The sequence below is a fragment of the Nylanderia fulva genome, unplaced genomic scaffold (assembly GCF_048542155.1).
Source record: "Nylanderia fulva isolate GAGA-0341 unplaced genomic scaffold, ASM4854215v1 Scaffold26, whole genome shotgun sequence".
Lineage (NCBI taxonomy): Eukaryota > Metazoa > Arthropoda > Insecta > Hymenoptera > Formicidae > Nylanderia > Nylanderia fulva.
The window spans coordinates 106,730-127,705 of record NW_028190325.1 but is presented as its reverse complement, the minus strand read 5'-3'; the positions used below and the strand labels follow the sequence as shown (position 1 = coordinate 127,705).

Sequence of the window (20,976 nt, the reverse complement as noted above, 5' to 3'; positions counted from 1 at the left end):
GCAAGCAATACATCGAATGGTAATTTGCTGTCTTATCGTTTGTACTACGTTTTGTTGTAAAGAAAATTGTATAAACAACTTGCTACTTATTTTGTCGTTAGTTTTAAAAGCAATTCCAAAGATAATAAATAGTTTGTCCTTTATTTATCTTTTCTATCTTTTAGCGTGTATCTTTCCTATTATTCTTGCTGGAAAAATGTCGAAAGAATATATATTTCAAGCTACTCCTCTTTTTATTAGTTTCCAAAACGAGTCAACTCGAACAGACCCACTCGCTTTATTCTTTTTCTTTTCATTATCATTTCTTAAGAAGTGACTCATCACTCGATTTATCTTTCGCACGAATAGCAAAATTTCTCTCTTTTATTTATTTTTTTATTACACTTATTTTACAAAAATAAATTCAATAAATTATATTTTATGATTGTTTCAGTCTCTCTTATATCGATAAGTAATTCTCTTCGATTTGCATTTTTTCATGCTCGATGGTCGGCTCGACTTCCGGTGTAATTTCTCGAAAAGCTTGTAATTTTCTATTATCATCCATTAACATTTGTTTCGTGGAAAACAGGTCGATTTATTTAACTCGATATCGTATATATAAATTGCCGATTTTTTCAACAAATTTTGTTCAAGTTTGACAGTCAGCTGTGGAGTAGCTGTCAGGCGCATCGATGACGTGTCGTGAGGAAACAGAAAGTAATGGGTGCTCAGCGGGGGGAGAAGGGGAAGGGAGGGATGTGGAAGTTGCTCGCTCATTCGTACGTTCGTTTTACGTCACTCTATCACTATTTCTTTGTCCGCCACCGTCATCCACCTTGTGCATGACGATTTCTCTTTCTTTTTTCTCTTTTCTCCTCTTTCTTTTGGCGTCGTACATCGATAGCACACAAAACTAATAATTTTGCGAACGCATATGCTGTTTTTCTCATCTTTCTCGAGAAGTCGACTTTATTTTTCGGAAGTTTACCAGACGTCTGAAAAAATTAAGACGCATATACGACGAACACTTAATTTTTCGTGTCTTTTTGTATCGATTACTATTATTAATTTATGAATTATTCATGCAATTGTGCACAATCAAATATAGCTTCAATATTGATTTATCTGCTTATTTATTAATCTTATATATAAGAAAGTTAATATTTTATTATATTAAATTTATTATTTTTTATCGATTAAGAATACTATAAATATTCTGGTAATATCGGCAAATAACGCAGTATATATATATTTTGTCTTGTAGATTTTATGTTAAGAAGATATAAGTTTTTGTACGTATATTTTTTTTCACCAGTAGAATTAAAATTATGAATTTAATCACATTTAATTAATTCCGATATTTTTCGGCAATATTAATAGATGTCCGATAAAAGATAAATTAGTTCGTCAAAGCTCGGAACAAACAGATCGGAACGTTAAAGTTTGCATTTGCAAAATTGATGATTATTCATGGCATGGAAATACCATCCGAGCCGAGTATCTTATTCTAAAGCAACGTAGACGTATTTTTGCATTCATAGATTCGTTTTTTTTCATCTTTTTTTATAGAAAAATTGTTTGTCCGATTATCCTCATCATCAGATATATTATATCACATTTTACAGAATATCGTGTTTTAATATCCGCAAAATTAAAAATTTTGCTCCAAAAGCAATGAACGATTATCTCTTTAAAATAATTGTTTATTGTATTTTTTGTTCGAATTATTAATTATTATTGTTCGTATTGTATTGTATTTTTGCACATTTATAGATTCGTTTTCCTCGTCTTTTTTATATAAAATTTTTTGTTCGATTATCCTCATCATCGCAGATATTATATCGCATTTTACAGAATATCGTGCTTTTAATATCCGCAAAATTAAACATTTTGCTCCAAAAGCAACGAGCAATTATTCTCTTTAAAATAATTGTTTATTGTATTTTTTGTTTGAATTATTAATTATTATTGTTCGTATTGTATTGTATTTTTGCACATTTATAGATTCGTTTTCCTCGTCTTTTTTATATAAAATTTTTTGTTCGATCATCCTCATCATCGCAGATATTATATCGCATTTTACAGAATATCGTGCTTTTAATATCCGCAAAATTAAACATTTTGCTCCAAAAGCAACGAGCGATTATTCTCTTTAAAATAATTGTTATATTTTTTGTTCGAATTGTTAATTATCGTTCGCGCGATATATTTCTGTTATACATCTCCGCTATCGGAATCGACGCGATTTCTTCTCGATTTTCGATATCCTTCGATACTTATGGAAGTGTTCCGAGCCAGTGCAACCGACATTGACTAAATAAGTAAACGATGTTAATCTTGAGGATTGCCGCGCATGTCAAGGATACGCGAGCAAAATCTTTTTTCGGATCGACGAATAGCTAAATAACGGGAATAGCTAAATAACTGTCGACGACCGTAAATATACGCTCGGGACTAGTATTTGCCAAGAATGAAGAAAGGTCCAAGATATACGTATGTGCACGAAAAGGCGGGAGAAACAAAGAAGCCCGGTTTTATGCGCGCATCATCGACTCCTTTATTTAATTATCACGACGAATTCCGACACGTGTGCGTTCGTGTAATCCCGACCTCGCATAGCGATATCCGTCATTGCAGCGTGGCTTTTTTTTCCTTGGCGTATCGTCGCCGAGTCTCCGAGTCGTTAATCACGTTTTTTTCGCGCCACGCGTTTCTCTTTCTAATTAAGAAAATAAAAAAAAATTGTACAAAAAACCGCGTGTCACCATTGACGCAAAATCTTGACGCAATATCTAGGATTTCAGTAGCGGAACAAAATGAACACCGTATATTCGAATAGCATCGTATATCACGTGACAAGTACGTGATACCGCGATGTCGGGGTCTCTCCTTCATTCATTTCTAACTTTACTTTCGAAGTTCGGTTAACGTACATATAAAGCAACTTGTCGCTCATTAACAACCTTTGACGCTCTTATTTAGAGCGGTCTTTCAGAGATCGTTCACATTGGGAAACTTTGCTCCGACGGATTAGTTCTCTTTCTCTCTCTCGTCTTTCTCTCTTATTCAAGCTCGTGTGCCTTGTATATTCACGGATACGTCCGTGAGAGGCCGGATATTTTCATTGCACATTTTTAGCTACGTACATAGTTCATCAAGTTGAAACAAAATATTTAGAAAACGCTATTTCAGTACAAGAATCTTTTTATTATACGTTTTTAGCAATTTTTTCTCTAATCTTCAACCAACATTTTAATGTTAAATTATTATTAGCTTATTATTGAATTAAAATTGCATTTTCTCGCTATAAAATGGATTCTAAATCACCAGTCGTCTCGTAAATAAAATATTTGGACCTATTCGAAATATTTATAATTTATTTAATTTCAAGAAGTTTCTTATTTTTCTTTTTTAAATATAATTATATACCTCGCGTGTTATCAATTATTTCTATTGATCATCTCGTAAATAAAATATTTGGGCCGATACAAAATATTTATAATTTATTTAATTTCGAGAACAGATGTCCTTGACGTTTATTTTTAAATGTAATTATTGCTCGCTTGCTTCGCGTGTCATCAATTATTTCTACCGATCATCTCTTAAATAAAATATTTGGGTTTATTCAAAATATTTATTATTTATTTAATATCAAAAGAAATCTTTAGTTTCCATATTTAAATATAATGATTGCTTGTGTATACTTCGCGTGTCATCAATTACTTTTATTGATTATCTCGTAAATAAAATATCTGCGCCTATTCGAAATCTTTGTAATTTATTTAATTTCAAGAAGTCTCTTTGCTTTACGTTTTTAAATACAATTATTGCTCGTAATTATGTTGCGTGTCGTCAATTACTTTCATCGATCACCTTGTAAATAAAATATTCGGGCCTATTTGAAATATTTATAATTTCTTCAATCGCAAAAGAAAACAAAGTCTAGTTTTCATCTTGATATATAACGATCGCTCGCATACTTCGCTTATCAATTACTTCTATTGATTTTTCCAAGCCGTCCTCTAGCCGAGTGCTCGCGGACACCCGGTAGACGCGACCGGACGGGCACGACCTCCGTCGAACAGGCCGACGAAGTCGTCCGACCTCGGCCGAGCAGCGGCGAGGTCTGCGAGATGATCAGTCGCGGTGAAACGAGGGAGGGAGAGGAGTCAGGAGAAGAGGGTTCATTGACCGTCTGACCATGAGCCGCGCCCCACATACGCTCCCCTTCGACATTCCCTCTCGTCCGTGGGTCGTTTCGGTCGTTTTGTTCTCGAGCAGCGAGCAAGATCAAAGTCGTCTCTCTTCCTCGGGAAGGAAGGTCCTTGCCTCTCGTCCGCGGAAGGCCTTTCGCGAAAGGGTGTGTACAGGGTGTTCGGGGAAAAAGGATCAACCGCGAGGGTCCTCCGACCTCGGAACGGTTTTTCCTTTTAGCGAGAGAGAGAAGTTCCCGAGGAGAGGTCATCGGGTTTTTGCGATCTCGACCTGTCACTCGATGATGATAGACTCGTTTCTATGACTTCTGATGGAAAAAGATGCGACTCGAAATGATCATCTTAAACGCACAAAGACGACTCGATTCGCGAAATACCATGTCTCCCATTATGATTCTATCCTTGAACTACTTGGTCGAGTACGTTAACCGAGTAGGATTTGCGTGCGTCGTTTATTGAACGCGCACAAAGTAGAGAGCCTTCTCTAAAATTGCGCTCGCATGCGCAATTACATTGTAAAATTTTATATATATATATATATATATATTATATGGGTCACTGTAGCGTGACGAGAGGAATGCTCTCAAATTTTATTGAACGAGTTCATTGCGATGCTACATCATCGCTGGCAGAAAGCGATAGACTGTCTCTTTTTTTTAATGAAAAAGAAAGATTGACCAAGGTTGCATGCATGCTTTAAGATTCGAAATTACGTATTTCAAGTGTAGACTAATCTAGGTGTTTAATCTTTATGCTTTGCGAGCACACTTATTAGGAAATATTATCTAAAGAAAAAGACAATAAAAATGTAGAATAAATGAACACCGAAATACATATACATTTCTTTTGTAATTATAAAAGTTGCAGAAGAGTGTACAATATAATAGATATAATAGTTTAGCGTTTTTATTTATCTATATTTAATGCATTTAAGCGTGTTCGAGAAATATAACTTAATTTCATATAATTCTTGCAGCTTCCTCAAGGAAGATCTGTGTGCTGTGATTTATCACTAAGGGGGCCAAAACACGCGCAACAACGGACAACCCCACAGGACCGGGGGGTGCTTCTCGTGTCTCGGGAGGAAGGTCAGGATCCAAAAAGTTACTTTGGCAGTAACGAAAAAAAAAAAAAAAAAAAAAAAGAAACGCGAGAACGCGTTATATATTACAACAAATAGTACGCAAAATCGTCCCTGCGTTGCTACTTGCGTGTTGACACTGACATTAGAAAAATTCGATGCCTTCCAGGGACGATATTCGCTCCCTATCCACTGAGCAACGCTGGATCCCTCCTTCAACTGTTAGACGCGATGCACTCACCCCAGAAAGCCGAAATGATCTCATCTTTAGAAAGGTGCGGGGTATTCTTAACAAGCTCACACCGGAAAAATTCGCAAAGCTGAGCAACGACCTGCTCAACGTTGAGCTTAATTCTCATGTGATTCTCAAAGGTGTTATTTTCTTGGTACGTATTGTTATGTCGCGACGTAAAGTTACGACGCTTATCGTATAAGATTTTGATGCTGGTTAATTAAAAAAATATGAATAAAAATTTTTCAGATCTTCGAAAAAGCGCTTGATGAACCCAAGTACAGTTCTATGTACGCACGGCTGTGCAAACAGCTGTCTGACGAAGCCGCAAACTTTGAACCCCGTAAACCAATCGATGAAAGTCAAAAAGGCCAGAGCACATTCAGAGTCCTTTTACTTAACAAGTGCAAAGACGAGTTCGAAAATCGTTCAAAAGCAAGCGAGGCGTTCGAGAATCAGGATGAGCTTGGTCCAGAGGAAGAAGAGCGCCGGCAGGTGGCCAAGCGCAAGATGCTCGGTAACATCAAGTTCATCGGGGAGCTCGGCAAGCTGGGCATCGTGTCGGAGCCGATTCTACATCGTTGCATCCAGCAGTTGCTGGAGAAGAAAAGGCGAGGGGGATCCCGGGGGGACGCGGCGGAGGATATCGAGTGCCTCTGTCAGATTATGCGTACCTGCGGCCGTATCCTTGACTCGGATAAGGGCCGCGGACTTATGGATCAATACTTCAAACGTATGAACTCTCTGGCAGAGAGTAGGGATCTTCCTCTACGCATCAAATTTATGCTGCGTGATGTAATTGAATTACGCCGTGACGATTGGAAACCGCGCAAGGCCACCAGCACCGAAGGCCCGATGCCGATTAATCAGATCCGCAACGACAACGAGGAGCCATCGCGGGGTAATGGTTTCCATAGAGGACGAGAGGATCGCCTCGGTGCGGAGTTTTTACGAAAGATGGGACGAGGCGGATTAGACGTGGACATGATAGGAAGTATTCCATTGACTTCCCCCTCATTCGGTATGGCACCACCACCACCATTCAGTCCGAATGGATTTGCAGGAACTCCTGGGGTTGGTTATGGCCGCCATAATCAACGTAATCAGCCAGGAGCAGGCTATTATCAAAACCAGAGTCGTCATCAGAACAATTTTGAAGGAAAACGCAACCAGCCACAACATAATCTACCGCAGAACTTTAACAACAGTGAGTACACAGATGGAGTGAATTCTTTTTTTTTCTTTTATTAACCGATCGATATAACGATGACTTTTACTGATACTTATACTTTATACTTGTTATTTTGTACCATTGCAGATAGCAATAAAGAACAACTTCGATTCAATAAAAATAAGATGTTGATCGGAGGACATCCTCAGGAAGAAGTGTCTCTGAGACCTTCGGCCAATTCAATGATGTTCAAACAGACTAATATCAACTTGAACCTACCTCTCAACAATGGTAAATATCCGCGTTCGCATCATTATTTTAAAAGTAAAATTGTAAAAAAATTAAATCTAATAATAATATTCAGAGATTTTCGGATCTATATTTTTCTCTTGCATTCATTTATTTATTTTCCGTGGGGGGGTTAAAGGGGGTATTGAAATTAAATCTCAAATATGAGATTATTTCATATTTTAAAATCTTGGCCGTGTCCAAGTAAAATTTGGTGCCTTGTGCACCGGTATTTAATTCTAACGGAAAATTATTTAGTTTCGTTAGGATAACGCATTGTCATCCGCGATTTGGCTCTTGTTGCCCGTCTTATACGTTAAATTTATATTTATATTACGGAGCCTTGTTAAAACTCTTATATTGATACACGCTGGCTTAAAAATGCGTTTGTTTACCAACATTAATATATATAACAGAGAAAAGTATAGAATCGAAAGGATCTGAATAGCTCAGCTGGAAGAGCAGTCGCCCGGCAAGCGAAAGGTCTCGGGTTCGATTCCCGATTCAGCGATTTTCGGATCTATATTTTTCTCTTGCATTCATTTATTTATTTTCCGTGGGGGGGGGGGGGGGGGGGTTTAAAGGGGGTATTGAAATTAAATCTCAAATATGAGATTATTTCATATTTTAAAATCTTGGCCGTGTCCAAGTAAAATTTGGTGCCTTGTGCACCGGTATTTAATTCTAACGGAAAATTATTTAGTTTCGTTAGGATAACGCATTGTCATCCGCGATTTGGCTCTTGTTGCCCGTCTTATACGTTAAATTTATATTTATATTACGGAGCCTTGTTAAAACTCTTATATTGATACACGCTGGCTTAAAAATGCGTTTGTTTACCAACATTAATATATATAACAGAGAAAAGTATAGAATCGAAAGGATCTGAATAGCTCAGCTGGAAGAGCAGTCGCCCGGCAAGCGAAAGGTCTCGGGTTCGATTCCCGATTCAGCGATTTTCGGATCTATATTTTTCTCTTGCATTCATTTATTTATTTTCCGTGGGGGGGGGGGTTAAAGGGGGTATTGAAATTAAATCTCAAATATGAGATTATTTCATATTTTAAAATCTTGGCCGTGTCCAAGTAAAATTTGGTGCCTTGTGCACCGGTATTTAATTCTAACGGAAAATTATTTAGTTTCGTTAGGATAACGCATTGTCATCCGCGATTTGGCTCTTGTTGCCCGTCTTATACGTTAAATTTATATTTATATTACAGAGCCTTGTTAAAACTCTTATACTAATAATAATAATTGTGTATATTTTAATTGTAAAAATAACAGATATGTTCCCAGGACGAGGCTCAGATATGCCTCTCTTGCGTACTACCGCTCTGAAGCCCAGCTCGCCTCTATTGCACAAAGAGACACCACCTGCTATCGTGATCAAGCAAGGTCCCGTAGACAAGCGCGAGAAGGCTCGGGATAGAAAAGATAAGGGACCCACAAGGGAGGAAGTGTTGAAGAAGGTGAACGCGTTAATGGACGATCTCGCGTCTCATACAAATGTGCAGGACGCTTTGACAGCCTTTAAAGATCTTAAGATCCCCGAGCGATTTTTGCGTCATGCGATCTGCACGATGTATTCTAACACGTTGGATCGCGGAGACTCCGAACGCGAGCTCGCCGTCAAGCTTGTGGTCGAGCTGAAAAAGGAGAGCTTGCTCACTTTGCAGCAAGTGAATGAGGGATGGAAGGAACTGGTGGCCAGTATATCGGAGAAGGAAAGTACCGTGCCTTTGGTAGCGTCCCACGTTGCCTTCCTGACAGCTAAGGCCATAGCGGAAAATTTAATTCAGTTGACGGATCTCGCCTCGGAAACAGAAAACGGTCGTCATCATCCGCTGTTCCTATTGACTCTACAACAGCTCCACAAGACCCAAGGCAAGGCAAGGCTCACGCAGATCTTCAATGATAGCAAAGTGGATCTTATTAGTCAACTGCCAGAAGCGGAGAAGACAAAGGAGCGCTTGGGCGAGATCTTGGAAGACCGGGAATTGACTTTCCTTTATCCTCTTCTCAGAATCCAGGGAGATATGTGGCGTCAATTAGAAGCCGATCCAGCGCCTAATGCTCTTTACAAATGGATCAAGGAGAAGTTGGATCCTCAACATCATTCTGATCCTGCATTTATTAATGCTATGATGAATGTACTTTTCAAATACATCACTGGGGTTAGTGACTTATTCAATATCTCAGTCTTCTATCGTTGTTGCCTCGTTAAATAATAAAAGATAATGACAAATTATTTTGTAAATTTAAATAATTATATTTATTAGTAAAAGATTTATTTTTATGTAGAGAGTAAAATTTAGTTGGTAAATTATAATAAATAATTTGCTTTTCTTTTTGGGGGGGAAAATAATAGGAGACAACATTGGCGCCTGGCGTCGATCCGACCGTAAATCCAGACAAACAACTGCAAGAAAAGGAAAGTGCGTTACTGCAGAAATATGCACGCTTTATTCGCACATTCCTAACTACCATCGACTCTCAAGTTACGGCTCTTCATGCGCTTCAAGTGTTCTGCTTCTCGCACAATTTTCCAAAAGGGTTGCTGCTGCGATGGTTCATAGCACTGTATAATCTTGAAGTCATCGAAGAAGAAGCATACCACAAATGGAGAGACACCGTTACCGATGCTTATCCTGGCAAGGGCAAGGCATTATTTCAGGTGCAGTATCATTATAACAATTTTTTTATAAATATTCTTTGTCCGAAGATTCTTTTCTTATCATTGAGATTTTTGCATAGTAAATTTTACTATCATCTCTCTCTCACTTTCTTTCTCTAAACGAATTTTTTATTTCGTTTTATGATAGATTAGTTTTATATTATGAATACATTGTTAATACCATGCAGTATGTGTAAATTTTTTCTGTAATTTTATTTCACAAATTCTCTCAAATTTATAATATTTTGATAAACTTCGTCATTTTATTTTATGTAAAAATTAATGTAAGCATATTTATGTTACTTATATAGGTAAATACATGGCTAACATGGCTTGCTGAAGCATCGGAGGAGGAGGAGGAAGACGACGAGGATGAGAAGAATTAATTGGAAGAGCCTCGAGAGCATTATTCTACAGACCTATGATTTGGAATAGGGTTTTACTATCTATAATATATCGCTGAACCGCAAAAGGTTTCAGTTTTATTAATTGAGTTATCTCCATCCAGAATTGCAAACATCTTGTTAGTCTGTCTCAAGCCCTCACGTGATTGAAAAGGACTTTACAATCATGTCTGCAAAAAGGAAAAGAGTTTGTAACCAATGAGTGGTGTATGACAGACGTTTCAAGCAAGACGTTTTAGAATTTTTTTAGATAATTAAAAAAAATATATCGGTACATAATTTATATTATAAAATAATATTGGGCCAGCACAGATACAATCGAGATACTACGCCGCTGTATGATTATTGGTGCGGGAAGAAAAAAAAAGCGCGAGAGAAAATTAATCTGGTCATTTTTGTTACTCGAGTTTTTGTCTAGTATTGTGCATGTGTCACGTTTTGTAAGTCTTTTTGTCCGCGGCAATAAGTGAAGTCGTTTGTTATCTCTGTGTACCAAGCATTACATTTATTATGAGGAATTATTATTATTATCAATTATTAATATTATTATATTATTATTATACATAATTATCAATCCAATAATCGAAATATATCTACATCTTTCTAATGAAAAAAAAAAAAAAAAAAAAATCAGAATTAATCAGGAACAAACGGTCGACTCAGTAGTGTACGCAAAATGCAAACCGTGAAGCACTTTCTTTTCGAAACGGAGTAATATATTTAAATTGCGATTTAGAGAGACAGTTAAAAATGATCGAAACTAAAGGAAAGAAAAAGGAAAAAGTGAATACACCGTTTGCCTGTGTATCTACTTGCAGCGTCACTTGATTCTTAATAAGTAAATAATTAATTACAGTTATAATAACAACCAGCAGCCAACATCACATCCATTTAACATTTAATAATTAGTGAACACTAGTGACACGACTAAAACTCGTATTTAAAAGAAAAAAAGAATAAAATATGCCTTGGTGTAATTTATTACAGATGGCCCCCTGGTTGTTGCATTGATGACCAATTACCTTCACCTTACATTTCCTGCCTTATATACGCTACGTTTTTTTTTTAATATCTCGCTCAATCGCCGCCAAATAGCAAAAGATCAGTATGCGCGAGTTATGCGAAAAAAAGACAAGCACGTGTTACTGATCGAAATGAGCGGATAGAGAGCCAGATACTGAGAAAAAGAGAGAGAAAGAGAGCTGCTGTATTTCCCGAATGTGACCGTCGCCGATTAAGATTACAAGATAACTTGAAATAACCTTCAGACCGGCTTAAAAAGGACGTCAATAATTAAGCCAAGAAGCTCTGCGTGATAATTAAAAATGTATTGCGCGTCGTAATTTTTTCTTGTTTTTTTTTTGTTTTGTTTGAAATCGTTCCAGACGCACTTGTGTAACACATCTTTCACGTGTACATTTCAATCTTTTTTTTTCTCTCTGCAACAACTGATAATTAAATACTCTTTTATCGTACTATTAAAATCGTGCGATTAAAATATTAAGAATTTGAATACAGTTTTTGTTGTCATATTTTATCTTTACAAAATATTGTACATACGTATATATATATATATATATATATATATACGTATATATATATATATATACACATATATATCTTTTGATGCCTCATGGTCTTTACCTAATTTTACCGCCGGACTGAAGTGTTTTTTTCCTCTTTAAAGACAGCGTTGTTTTATAATTAAAAATATTAGGTGGTTTATACCGAGCGTCGTCAGTTAAGAGTAATCAGTATCGAGTAATTACTTACTGTCGACCGTGTTAAGTTTATTTTTTTTTTCGTCGAATATCATACTGTCATCCGGTACGTATTATTTAATCAGAGTTTGACGGCACACAAATATACATACACATTAAGTGCTAATGAGAATTATCTTGCAGCTGAAGCGGTATATGATAAGTAGAACGTTAAATGCGTTAGTGTTCGTTTGAGCGATATGTACCAGCGTGTATGATTATGTCATCGTTTTTTTTTACATAGTTTCGAAAAAAATACATAACATTTGCGAAGATTTAATCGATTCGATCAAATTAGAGACTCGAGTTTAATCTTCGCACATGAAAGAGAATTAAAGGGAAAAAAGAAGAAAATATTTATTACTACATTATTATTGTAATACGTTAATGGACATACATTTGTACTGTATAATTACGTGTTTAAAAGCAGGTTTTCATTGTATACGTATACATATATACACGCACGGAATATATTCCGCTTCCTTCCGGTTCAGGGAAGGTTTCCGAGAGAGTGATGATGCCGTACCTTTCAATTATGTTAATTTATTTTCTCACGCATGTACACACAGCTCTTTGAATTTAATATACACACACATAATAACTGATGAATCCATGTATTGCATCTTCAGTATTATTTCACGTGTAATGAGAATTATATACGTTATGTAGAGAGATCTTTATAGTTTCTCATAGGATGCTAAAAAGAATCTGATAAATCCGTCATCTTTTATCTCTGTCAATAAAAAAAACTGTGTTCCTAGGACGATGCATTCTTTATGATTGCGTGATAATCGCCATTCCTCACCTTCATATCTTTGGAACGTGAATGAAAATGCAACGATAATTATATCTCTTTATCTTCTTTTTTTTTATCAGCGACTGCAAAGTGTTCTACACAGTGTATCTTATCGTGCGTGAAATGATTACTTGATTACACGATATCAAATAACGAAACAGATATAATTGTTAAGAAAATCTGGTTGAACAATCTTCAAAGAAATGTAATACTTACCTTACTGCTTATTACAAGTCGTAAAAAAGAGAAGGCGATTGAAGTTTATGCTTCGCATAAATCAATGGACGGTAGCTTTAACTGCGTAATTGCAATAAGCATACGTTATGCAAATTAAAGTCACACAATTCAATAACAAGAAAAATCTTGAAGAAAAAGAATAGTCATTCCTTAGATTTATCTCGATGCTCAATACGAATGATCAGAGAAAGGTTTTCCCTACTCGTCACACATTTTGAATAGAAAAAGTGCCTCGTTTGTCTCGTTCAAAATTGTATTATCGAAAAATGTTTATTAAAATCGTCCGACGATTTAATTACGAAAATCTTATTAATTTTAATCGCTTCATAAAAAATCAATGTATTTCATTTGGAGCGAAATAAATTTTTTCAACGCATATCGAAGTTGTAACATAAAGTAAAAATACTAATTTTAAATTTCTAAAAAATGTGATAAAGCATCTCGTAGGCTCTGGCGATTGTATTCAGCATCAGCAAGAAACTGCATGGAATAATTATTTTTCTTTCCTGGATTTCTTTTTAATCGAACTGTTACAAAAAGCGGCTTTGTAAGAATGAGGTACAAGTATCACGATTCGAACAAGTTCACATTTTTATTATTATCATTTTCGGAAAGTTAAACTAAAGACATCGTGAGACATAATCAACATATATCTCACGCGGTCGCATTAAAATATCTCTGTAAAATCATTCTTTCTGACTTTATATCCGTGAATGAACACAAAGCGTTTTATTCGCGCTACACGTTTTCTTTTGCACCGATTGTGAGGATGTGTGATGCTATTAAAATATATATCGCAAAGTCGCCGCAAAATAAGTGTGTGTGTGTGTGTGTATGTCTATATATTTGTGTGCTGAATGTAGAGCAAGTGTATATGTACCGTTTCCCTTTCGTTTCGATTGAATGGCAGTGATAGAAATGGATATCTCAAATTCATGCACATATATATATATTCGACTGTCAGATTTATACTTGTATGTACTTTGCGTACAAGGTGTCCCGGAAGCGGATTGGAATTCCAACGATGGATTCTAATCTGTTTTCAATGAATGATAGTGACGTGAATAATCAGCAAGAGTGGAGATGACGGATCCTTGCTCTGACATTTTTACGATTTTGTTTTCAATTTATTGATTTCGATGGAATCTAGTATCGATTAGAATCCAAGCCGCTCTCATTCTCCGGACCAAACACACTCCAGGTGAAGTTCCCGGATGACTGGTTAAGTGATACCGCTTTTGTCTTTTTGTCCAAATGAAATTTTTATTAAACACGGTTTCTCTGTAACATCGAGGACGAATTATAACATAAATAATCATCGTCGATCAGTATCACTTTTTCGTGCTCAACAATGAGTCTATTAGTAACACTGGAAGATAATAGAGTTTGGGGATTCGGGCGAGGGTGGATGGGGTGGTGGTTTCTCTTTCTCTCTGTTCCCTCTGCCAGGTGCATCTATCTTTCATTCTCTTTTCTCTCGTATACTCTTTCAATCACTCTTTCTCTCTCTCTCGCTCACACATACGCATCCTTCCATTATACATATTGAATAATTATCGTTCATTCAGCTACACGAGGTTTTGGTATACAACAATACCTCTAACCTAATCTAGCCTAAATTGTAATTATCGTAGCGTGAAGCATCGTGGTGGTATGTATATACATCACACGCGCGCGCACAACTATAATTAAATCCCGGATTCGTTTTTTGACTCGATATATATAATCGATTTTGTGTGCTTTTATGCGTTATATAGTAAAATACAGGAAAAATTGGGGGAGATGGGGGAAGAAAGATATAATTTGGCGATTAAAATTTTTTTAATGTGCCTGCAGTTTGTTCGTAAAGCGTAAAGTGATGTTTTCGAAAATTGCGTTCCTATTAAAAAAAAAAAAAAAAAAAAAGAAAAGATAAACAAACCACCACCACCGCTCCCCGGTTCGCTCGTGCATTATATTTCTTTTTTATAGCGACGCGTTGATTTTATGGACGCGCGCGAATTTCCGGAAAATTTCCTAAACTCTTGCCGTTTCCTTCCTTCGTTTTCTTCCTCGACGAGAACGTCGAGGAATCTATTATACGTTTCCGGTGATCTTACGACACATGTATAGGTGTATTTTCGAGGCGAAAACAGTGTTGTTAATGACTCCTTTCTTTGACTCGTTTACATCCACTTCTTCAAAATTTATCGATTTAACTCTCTGGATGACATCTCGCACCTTTCCTGCCGAAAATGCGCCTATACATCGAGCTTGTTTCTCTTAGGTAGAAAATACTGCACAGTCGAAAAAAATGGCAAGCGGGCGTTTCTCTTTTTGTGTTTATTTAAATTCTTCGTGTCTGTCAAAATTTCGGGGAGAGGTGATGCTCGAAAGATCGCGACACACGCGAGGGATGCGATCGTCAGCTCCCAATCGACAATCCAGCCTACGCGTTCGTCAGCTGATCGGTTGTCATCAGTTGAAATTTTGATCGGGACGAGTATTGAATTTTGTTTTTTTTCTCTCTCTCTCTCTCTTTTAAACGCCCACTCGCCTACACTGAACGAACTTAATATGGAATGTACAAATTATTTTTCGTTTACACATGCCTCGTTATTATCGTATATATAATAACTTCTCTCTTCTTAGGTAATCATCGATTTCTCGCCATTATAAGGTAGTATGTTTGTCCCTCTTTGTGTATGTATGTTGTGTGTATGTGTGTCTACTGGTACACGTACGGTGTTTTTATACGATTTAACGCAAGCTTTTTCACATCCCCGTTACTCCATTGACATACGATGACGTTTCTTTCCTCTCACAGTGATGGAACTAATATATGTGTCTAATGGACCGGATAAAAAAATCGCACGTTTAATCGAATGTCGACCGCTGGCCTTTGCGGCTTCCGCAAACGATTAAACGGGACTTTTTTCTCGTCTCTGGTCTCTCGTATCGTTGTCGATGAATAACCGTGAAAATGTGAAATTTCGCCGCGTCCAGCAGCCTCCCAATTGACTTAATACTATCGTGTATGTATACCTGTTGATCAACTACTATTCGCATTCATACTTTTTTTTCTTTTTTTTTTACCAAAGTTTCATCGATCATTCTTTTATTAATTTTTTGTTTTCAACTGAACAATCTCCGTCCACGCGAGATCTTGTCCGGTACAATTGCACTCTCTCACTCTTTCTTTCTTCCTATCTCTCTTTATTATATTACGCCGTTTTATCACGCGCGATTCGCGTGTCGCCTACACTTACTCGTACATATTCCTATCCCGATGATATAATTTCATTTCTTTAGAGTTTTTCCATTTTTTTTATTCTCTTACGTGATATTTATTCGCGTACCTGCCGTTTCGCGATTGCATTTAATATATATATTTATATATATATAATTGTGCTAAATATTCTTTTATCAATAACTGTTTTCTTTTATACACTCAAGTAGAGCCGATTATTACTTTAACTGGTAATTCAATATCGTAACTAAGCTACAAATGATGATTACTATACAGTGAAAGAGAAATGTTCGACAATGGGATCAACATGGGAGATCTTTTCTCTCTATACATATATGTATGCAATTTGTATTTCCCTGTCGACTGTTCTTCATTTTTCTTTCCATCTTTCTCAGCTATACATTCGCTTTTTTCGCATATCGCAGCGTCATTGCGCATCGATGTCGCGAAATCAATAGAATGTCGGGCGCATTTCTCGATCGTCGAATATAATTATACGATTTGTGTGAATGAGTAATGGCGTTGTGGTGTGTGGTTACAAATGTTCGGACGCTAAAGATAGATCGATTTTCATCGAGTTTACGATATTACAGGAGAGAAGGAACGCGCAAAGAGATGAACCGAGAGATGGTATAAGAAGTAGATAGGTATGCATGGAGTAACGTGAGTTAAGTAAAATGTCGAAACAAATTTTTTTTTGTTTAGCATAATAGTAGTTCGGGGAGCGCTGTTGGTTGCAGGCGACATGTCTTGCATGGAGCCATGTGGCAGGTAGTAGAATGCCGTTACTGACCGTTTACTTGGTGTATAGGTAGATGGCGACGATCAGACCGTAGAGACCTAACACTTCGGCGAAGATTAGAATTAAAATCATACCGACGAAAAGACGAGGTTGCTGAGCAGTGCCTCTCACACCAGCATCACCGACGATACCAATGGCAAATCCGGCAGCTAGACCGGAGAAGCCTACGGCCAAACCGGCGCCCAGGTGGGTGAAACCCCTGATGAGCAAGAGTAAAAATTATATTAATTATGGATTCGTTTTCTCTCTCTTTAATTATAAGCGATCATGTGTGTAAGAAGTGAATTATTGTTATATTTTTTTCTCAAGTTTTTGCAACTATATTAATGTTCTAGTCTATTGAAAGAAATTGAAAAGCAGCAGATTTATTGTATAAAATGTAAGTGATGTTAGATGAAGAGATACGTACGTGTACAGGTCGTATTTAGGGACCTTCTCAAGATTGCCAGCAATGAGCACAGCCACTACAAGACCATAAATGGCAATGATACCTGCCATGACAACAGGAATGATGGATTTCATGATTAATTCTGGCCTCATGACAGACATGGCTGCGATTCCTGTACCGGCCTTCGCTGTGCCATATGCTGCTCCTAGAGCTGTAAAATAAAATTAACATGTTACTTGTGTATTGTTGCAAAAACTTGATAATTATTGCGCTTTGCATGTGCACACGCTTACAAGTTAATATTTCATTTCATGACTTAATAATTAAATTTGAAAAAATTATGTGAATTTAATCAAATTAAATATGTTAGATATAATGAAGCAATCATTCGTTTTTATCAAATTTAGTATCAATTTAATAAGCCAACAATACGTCTGTCTTCAAACAAAATCCAGATAAAATTTTCTTCTATTAACAAATTTAATAGAAATTTATTAATAAACGTTTGATATATACATATATATGTGTGTGTGTGTGTGTGTGTGCAAATGGATGTCATCCGACATGTATTTCAAGCGAAATACGCGATGAATTCACTTTTAGATCCCGTAAAACTCCGCGCGAATTTAACTCTTCGGCCGAAGAAAGTCGCCTAAAAATGTCTCGTTAAAAGCGTAAGCATCGTAAACTCGTGGTGCAGTTTTTATTCTCTTTTTGCGCGAACGCACTGTGCATTTCTTGGCGGTTTTAGCCGCCAAGAGCGTGCAAGTGGATTATCGATCGAGCCAGTTGCGGCCAGTCTCAAAGCGGACGAAAATAATTTTCATCCCGTGTCATCATTTCCGCCGAAAGCGCACGAGACGCCGAGGTCCATTTAAGAAAAAAGAAAAAAAAAAATCCTCGCGAAAATTTTGGACGAAATACGAAGAATACCGCAGGCGCGACAGGTATCTTTTTTACGGATATACCCAGCCCAGCTCTGGAAGTTTGCAGTCACATGATTCTCACGTTGGCAGTCACATGATAATCAAGTCCCATCCCGTGAGTAGAAAGAAGGGGGGGCGTGGCTTTTATACGAGAGGCACGCGATCGTGCATTCTTATTCTTCAAAAATTCTAGCTCTTTGTACGCCCTTAATTATACACCGATCACGAGTATCAAATTCGCCGATATAATGACGAGCCTATTCGCGCTATCGCCGCAATATGCACCTTATCATACGTAAATAAACGTTATGGATGTTCGCGTAAGTCGATCTCGCTGCCCGATTTACGCGAAGCGTTTCTGACAATGAGCCAATAAATGAGTTTCCTCATGTTTCTGTTTTTTAATTAAACTTTGCGGGAAGAAAAAAGCGCGAGCAATTTATTTTTCCATTAAGCTTTCTGGTAGGAAAACGCGAGCAATTAATTTGGATGAGACATGCATTCTCGCTGGCCAATAATAATTATCGCGCCGACTTGTACGACTCTGCGAAGTAATTCTAAAGTGAAATAAATCTCGCAAAAAACGATTCAAGTAAATGAACGGCGAGGAATAATCAATCGCGGCGGCGTCGTTGGAGAACGAGGTAATCGATGATGCGATCGATGCGTTTCGGGGAACAGATGACGAAGCGTTCGTTCATACGTGCGATATACGCGATTGTATCCCTATTGAGAAAAGCGTCGAAGGCGCGTGTACGGGAAAAGGTATTGATCTTCCCGGAGGTATAAGCGACGCTCGCGGCGATCCCGGAGGGTCATAGTTTACCGCGAATTCGGGGAAAATCGTTAATTGTCGAATCGATACGTCCTCTATCGCGCGGGATGGATATTTCCTTTCCGCGAAAATCGATCGATTTTTTTTCCCCTTTGCGCCGATCGATCGAAACTCGTGTCCGGGATGACCGAGACGTAACGAGAGGAGAGGTGGGAAGGTGTAGAAAGTGCAGGTGAGGAGGATAAATCGTCTCGTGACTCGTGACACGCACGAGGCGCACGCCCGCGAATAATATTCCGTCCTCGTTCTCTATCTCTCTCTCTCTTTTTGTCGCTTTTCCGAGACTGGCAAAATTCTAGCGGCGCGCCGGCGAGGTCAGCAATTACGAAATAAGCTCTCTGCGCCCGAACTCGCGAGACCGCGAATAAAAATAATATGCGTGTGATCCGTGAAGGAAACGATCGCGAGGACCTTCCCTTTAAACGCGAGAATATACGAGGCGAATAAAAGAGAAAGAGAGAAAAGGAAATCGATCTCTCTCAAGTATAGAGGGGCGGGAGAGATTCTGATTTCCTCTCCGCGCGTGACACGATAAGATAAGAGGGCCGCCGAAAATTTCACGCAGCCTCGTCGAACGTCGTCGACGTATGTGCGGGGGAACGTCACGCGTTTCCTCTCGTGGCACATGACGTTCGTCGCGGAAGAGGCCGCGAGGCGAGAGCCGCCCGCTGGAAAACGTTCCTCTGCGACGAGGATCGATAATCCGCGCGCGCCGCGCTGCCCGACGAAGGATTTTTCGTCCGTCTTACGCCGCTCGAGAAAATGGCGTGGGACATATGTATATCGTGCCGTCATCCTCGTCGTTGTCGTCGTTATCGTCGTTGTCGACGTCGATGACGACGAGAATGCTGGCAGCGGAATCCAAGTATGTGTAAGAGCGTTGAAGGCCTTCCTCGTCGCCTTCGCGAATTCAGCGAGCGAGATCGCGAAGGCGTCGCAAAGGCCGAACGGTGGACGGAAACTCACCAGAAAATATGATGGCAGAGGCGGCGCCCATCACGCCGAAGAACGGCCCGTAAATCGGGGCTTCTTCCGTACTCATTCTGACTCGATTTGTTGGGTCTCTCGTCGGTCGAGATGGATCCGCGGGGATATTTACAGGTTCTGCCGTGCGGCGAAACGGTTCCGTCGAACGTAAAACGATGTTCACGTCACTCACGTCGCTAAACTAGTGGGCCACTGTCAAATATGGCCTACCGGAGTACAGTGGCGCGGGTCATGTGACGAGTGACGAGGAGAGCGCTCAACGGCGGCGGCGTGTCGCCGCGTACTCGCGCCGGGATTGGTCGACGCCGACCGCCCGCGGGCCAATCGGCTCGCGCGTCTCATCCCCGCCAGGCGGCGCGCCAGACGCCGATTGGCCGCGACCGCTTGGGCGCTGCGAGCGCGTGACCCGCGCGTTTTCCCCTCGCGCGATTTTCGTCCGCGCGATATTATTCCGCCGATCACGGGATGTCCGCGAGCGGATGTCTCGCGGGATTCAGGGCGACTTCTCGCGAGACAGGCACATGACACCGCGTGTTTCAACTGCCTGTATCAGCTGAGTGATTACGTGTGCGAAATTTCGAAGAGTAGGCATATTTATAATTTTTATTTTTATGAAATTTTTTTGGAGCAGCAAGACACGTATGGGGAAAATTCTCTTGAGAAATGTGTCTCGTTTTGTCCCGTTTTGTCTTTCGAAGAATAGAAATGCCAGAGTAATTTCTGATTCAACGCTCGTATGCATATCCTTGACCTAATTTTATACTCCTTCTCTGTATTGAAGAAAGAAATTTTAGGTATAATGTATTTGCGTATAGTATATTTCAGTAGATCGGTTGATTTTGTTAAATTTGTTAATATTATTATTATGAATAAATATCGAGTACATATATTTTATTATCTTTTCCAATTTTATCAATGTTCAAGAATTAATTTATCAACGATCTTTTCATTTCTCAAATAAATAATATCT

At 38.4% G+C, this 20,976-nt stretch overlaps 2 protein-coding genes across 4 annotated transcripts; one reads left to right on the top strand and one right to left on the bottom strand.

The window, feature by feature from the left end:
• Nucleotides 1–5,201: 5,201 nt before the first annotated feature.
• Nucleotides 5,202–15,116, top strand: NAT1 (N-acetyltransferase 1). Of its 3 annotated transcripts, XM_029314103.2 has the most exons (7): nucleotides 5,202–5,284; nucleotides 5,447–5,663; nucleotides 5,759–6,716; nucleotides 6,828–6,971; nucleotides 8,253–9,142; nucleotides 9,337–9,642; nucleotides 9,954–15,116. In XM_029314103.2, exons 3-7 carry the CDS (start codon nucleotides 5,798–5,800, stop codon nucleotides 10,026–10,028), a joined length of 2,334 nt encoding a protein of 777 aa, XP_029169936.1. In that variant the 5' UTR covers nucleotides 5,202–5,284; nucleotides 5,447–5,663; nucleotides 5,759–5,797; the 3' UTR covers nucleotides 10,029–15,116. The 3 variants fall into 3 exon arrangements, with proteins under 3 accessions (XP_029169936.1, XP_029169935.1, XP_029169934.1); XM_029314102.2 differs by lacking the exon at nucleotides 5,202–5,284 and having other exon boundaries at nucleotides 5,300–5,663; nucleotides 8,265–9,142; XM_029314101.2 differs by lacking the exon at nucleotides 5,202–5,284 and having other exon boundaries at nucleotides 5,300–5,663.
• On the bottom strand, nucleotides 13,407–20,251 carry Vha16 (vacuolar H+ ATP synthase 16 kDa proteolipid subunit). The gene is made up of 3 exons (XM_029314107.2): nucleotides 19,986–20,251; nucleotides 17,280–17,469; nucleotides 13,407–17,069 (listed from the first exon to the last, which is right to left on the bottom strand). The coding sequence occupies exons 1-3, from the start codon at nucleotides 20,059–20,061 to the stop codon at nucleotides 16,865–16,867; spliced, it is 471 nt and encodes a 156-aa protein (XP_029169940.1). The 5' UTR covers nucleotides 20,062–20,251; the 3' UTR covers nucleotides 13,407–16,864.
• Nucleotides 20,252–20,976: the final 725 nt, after the last annotated feature.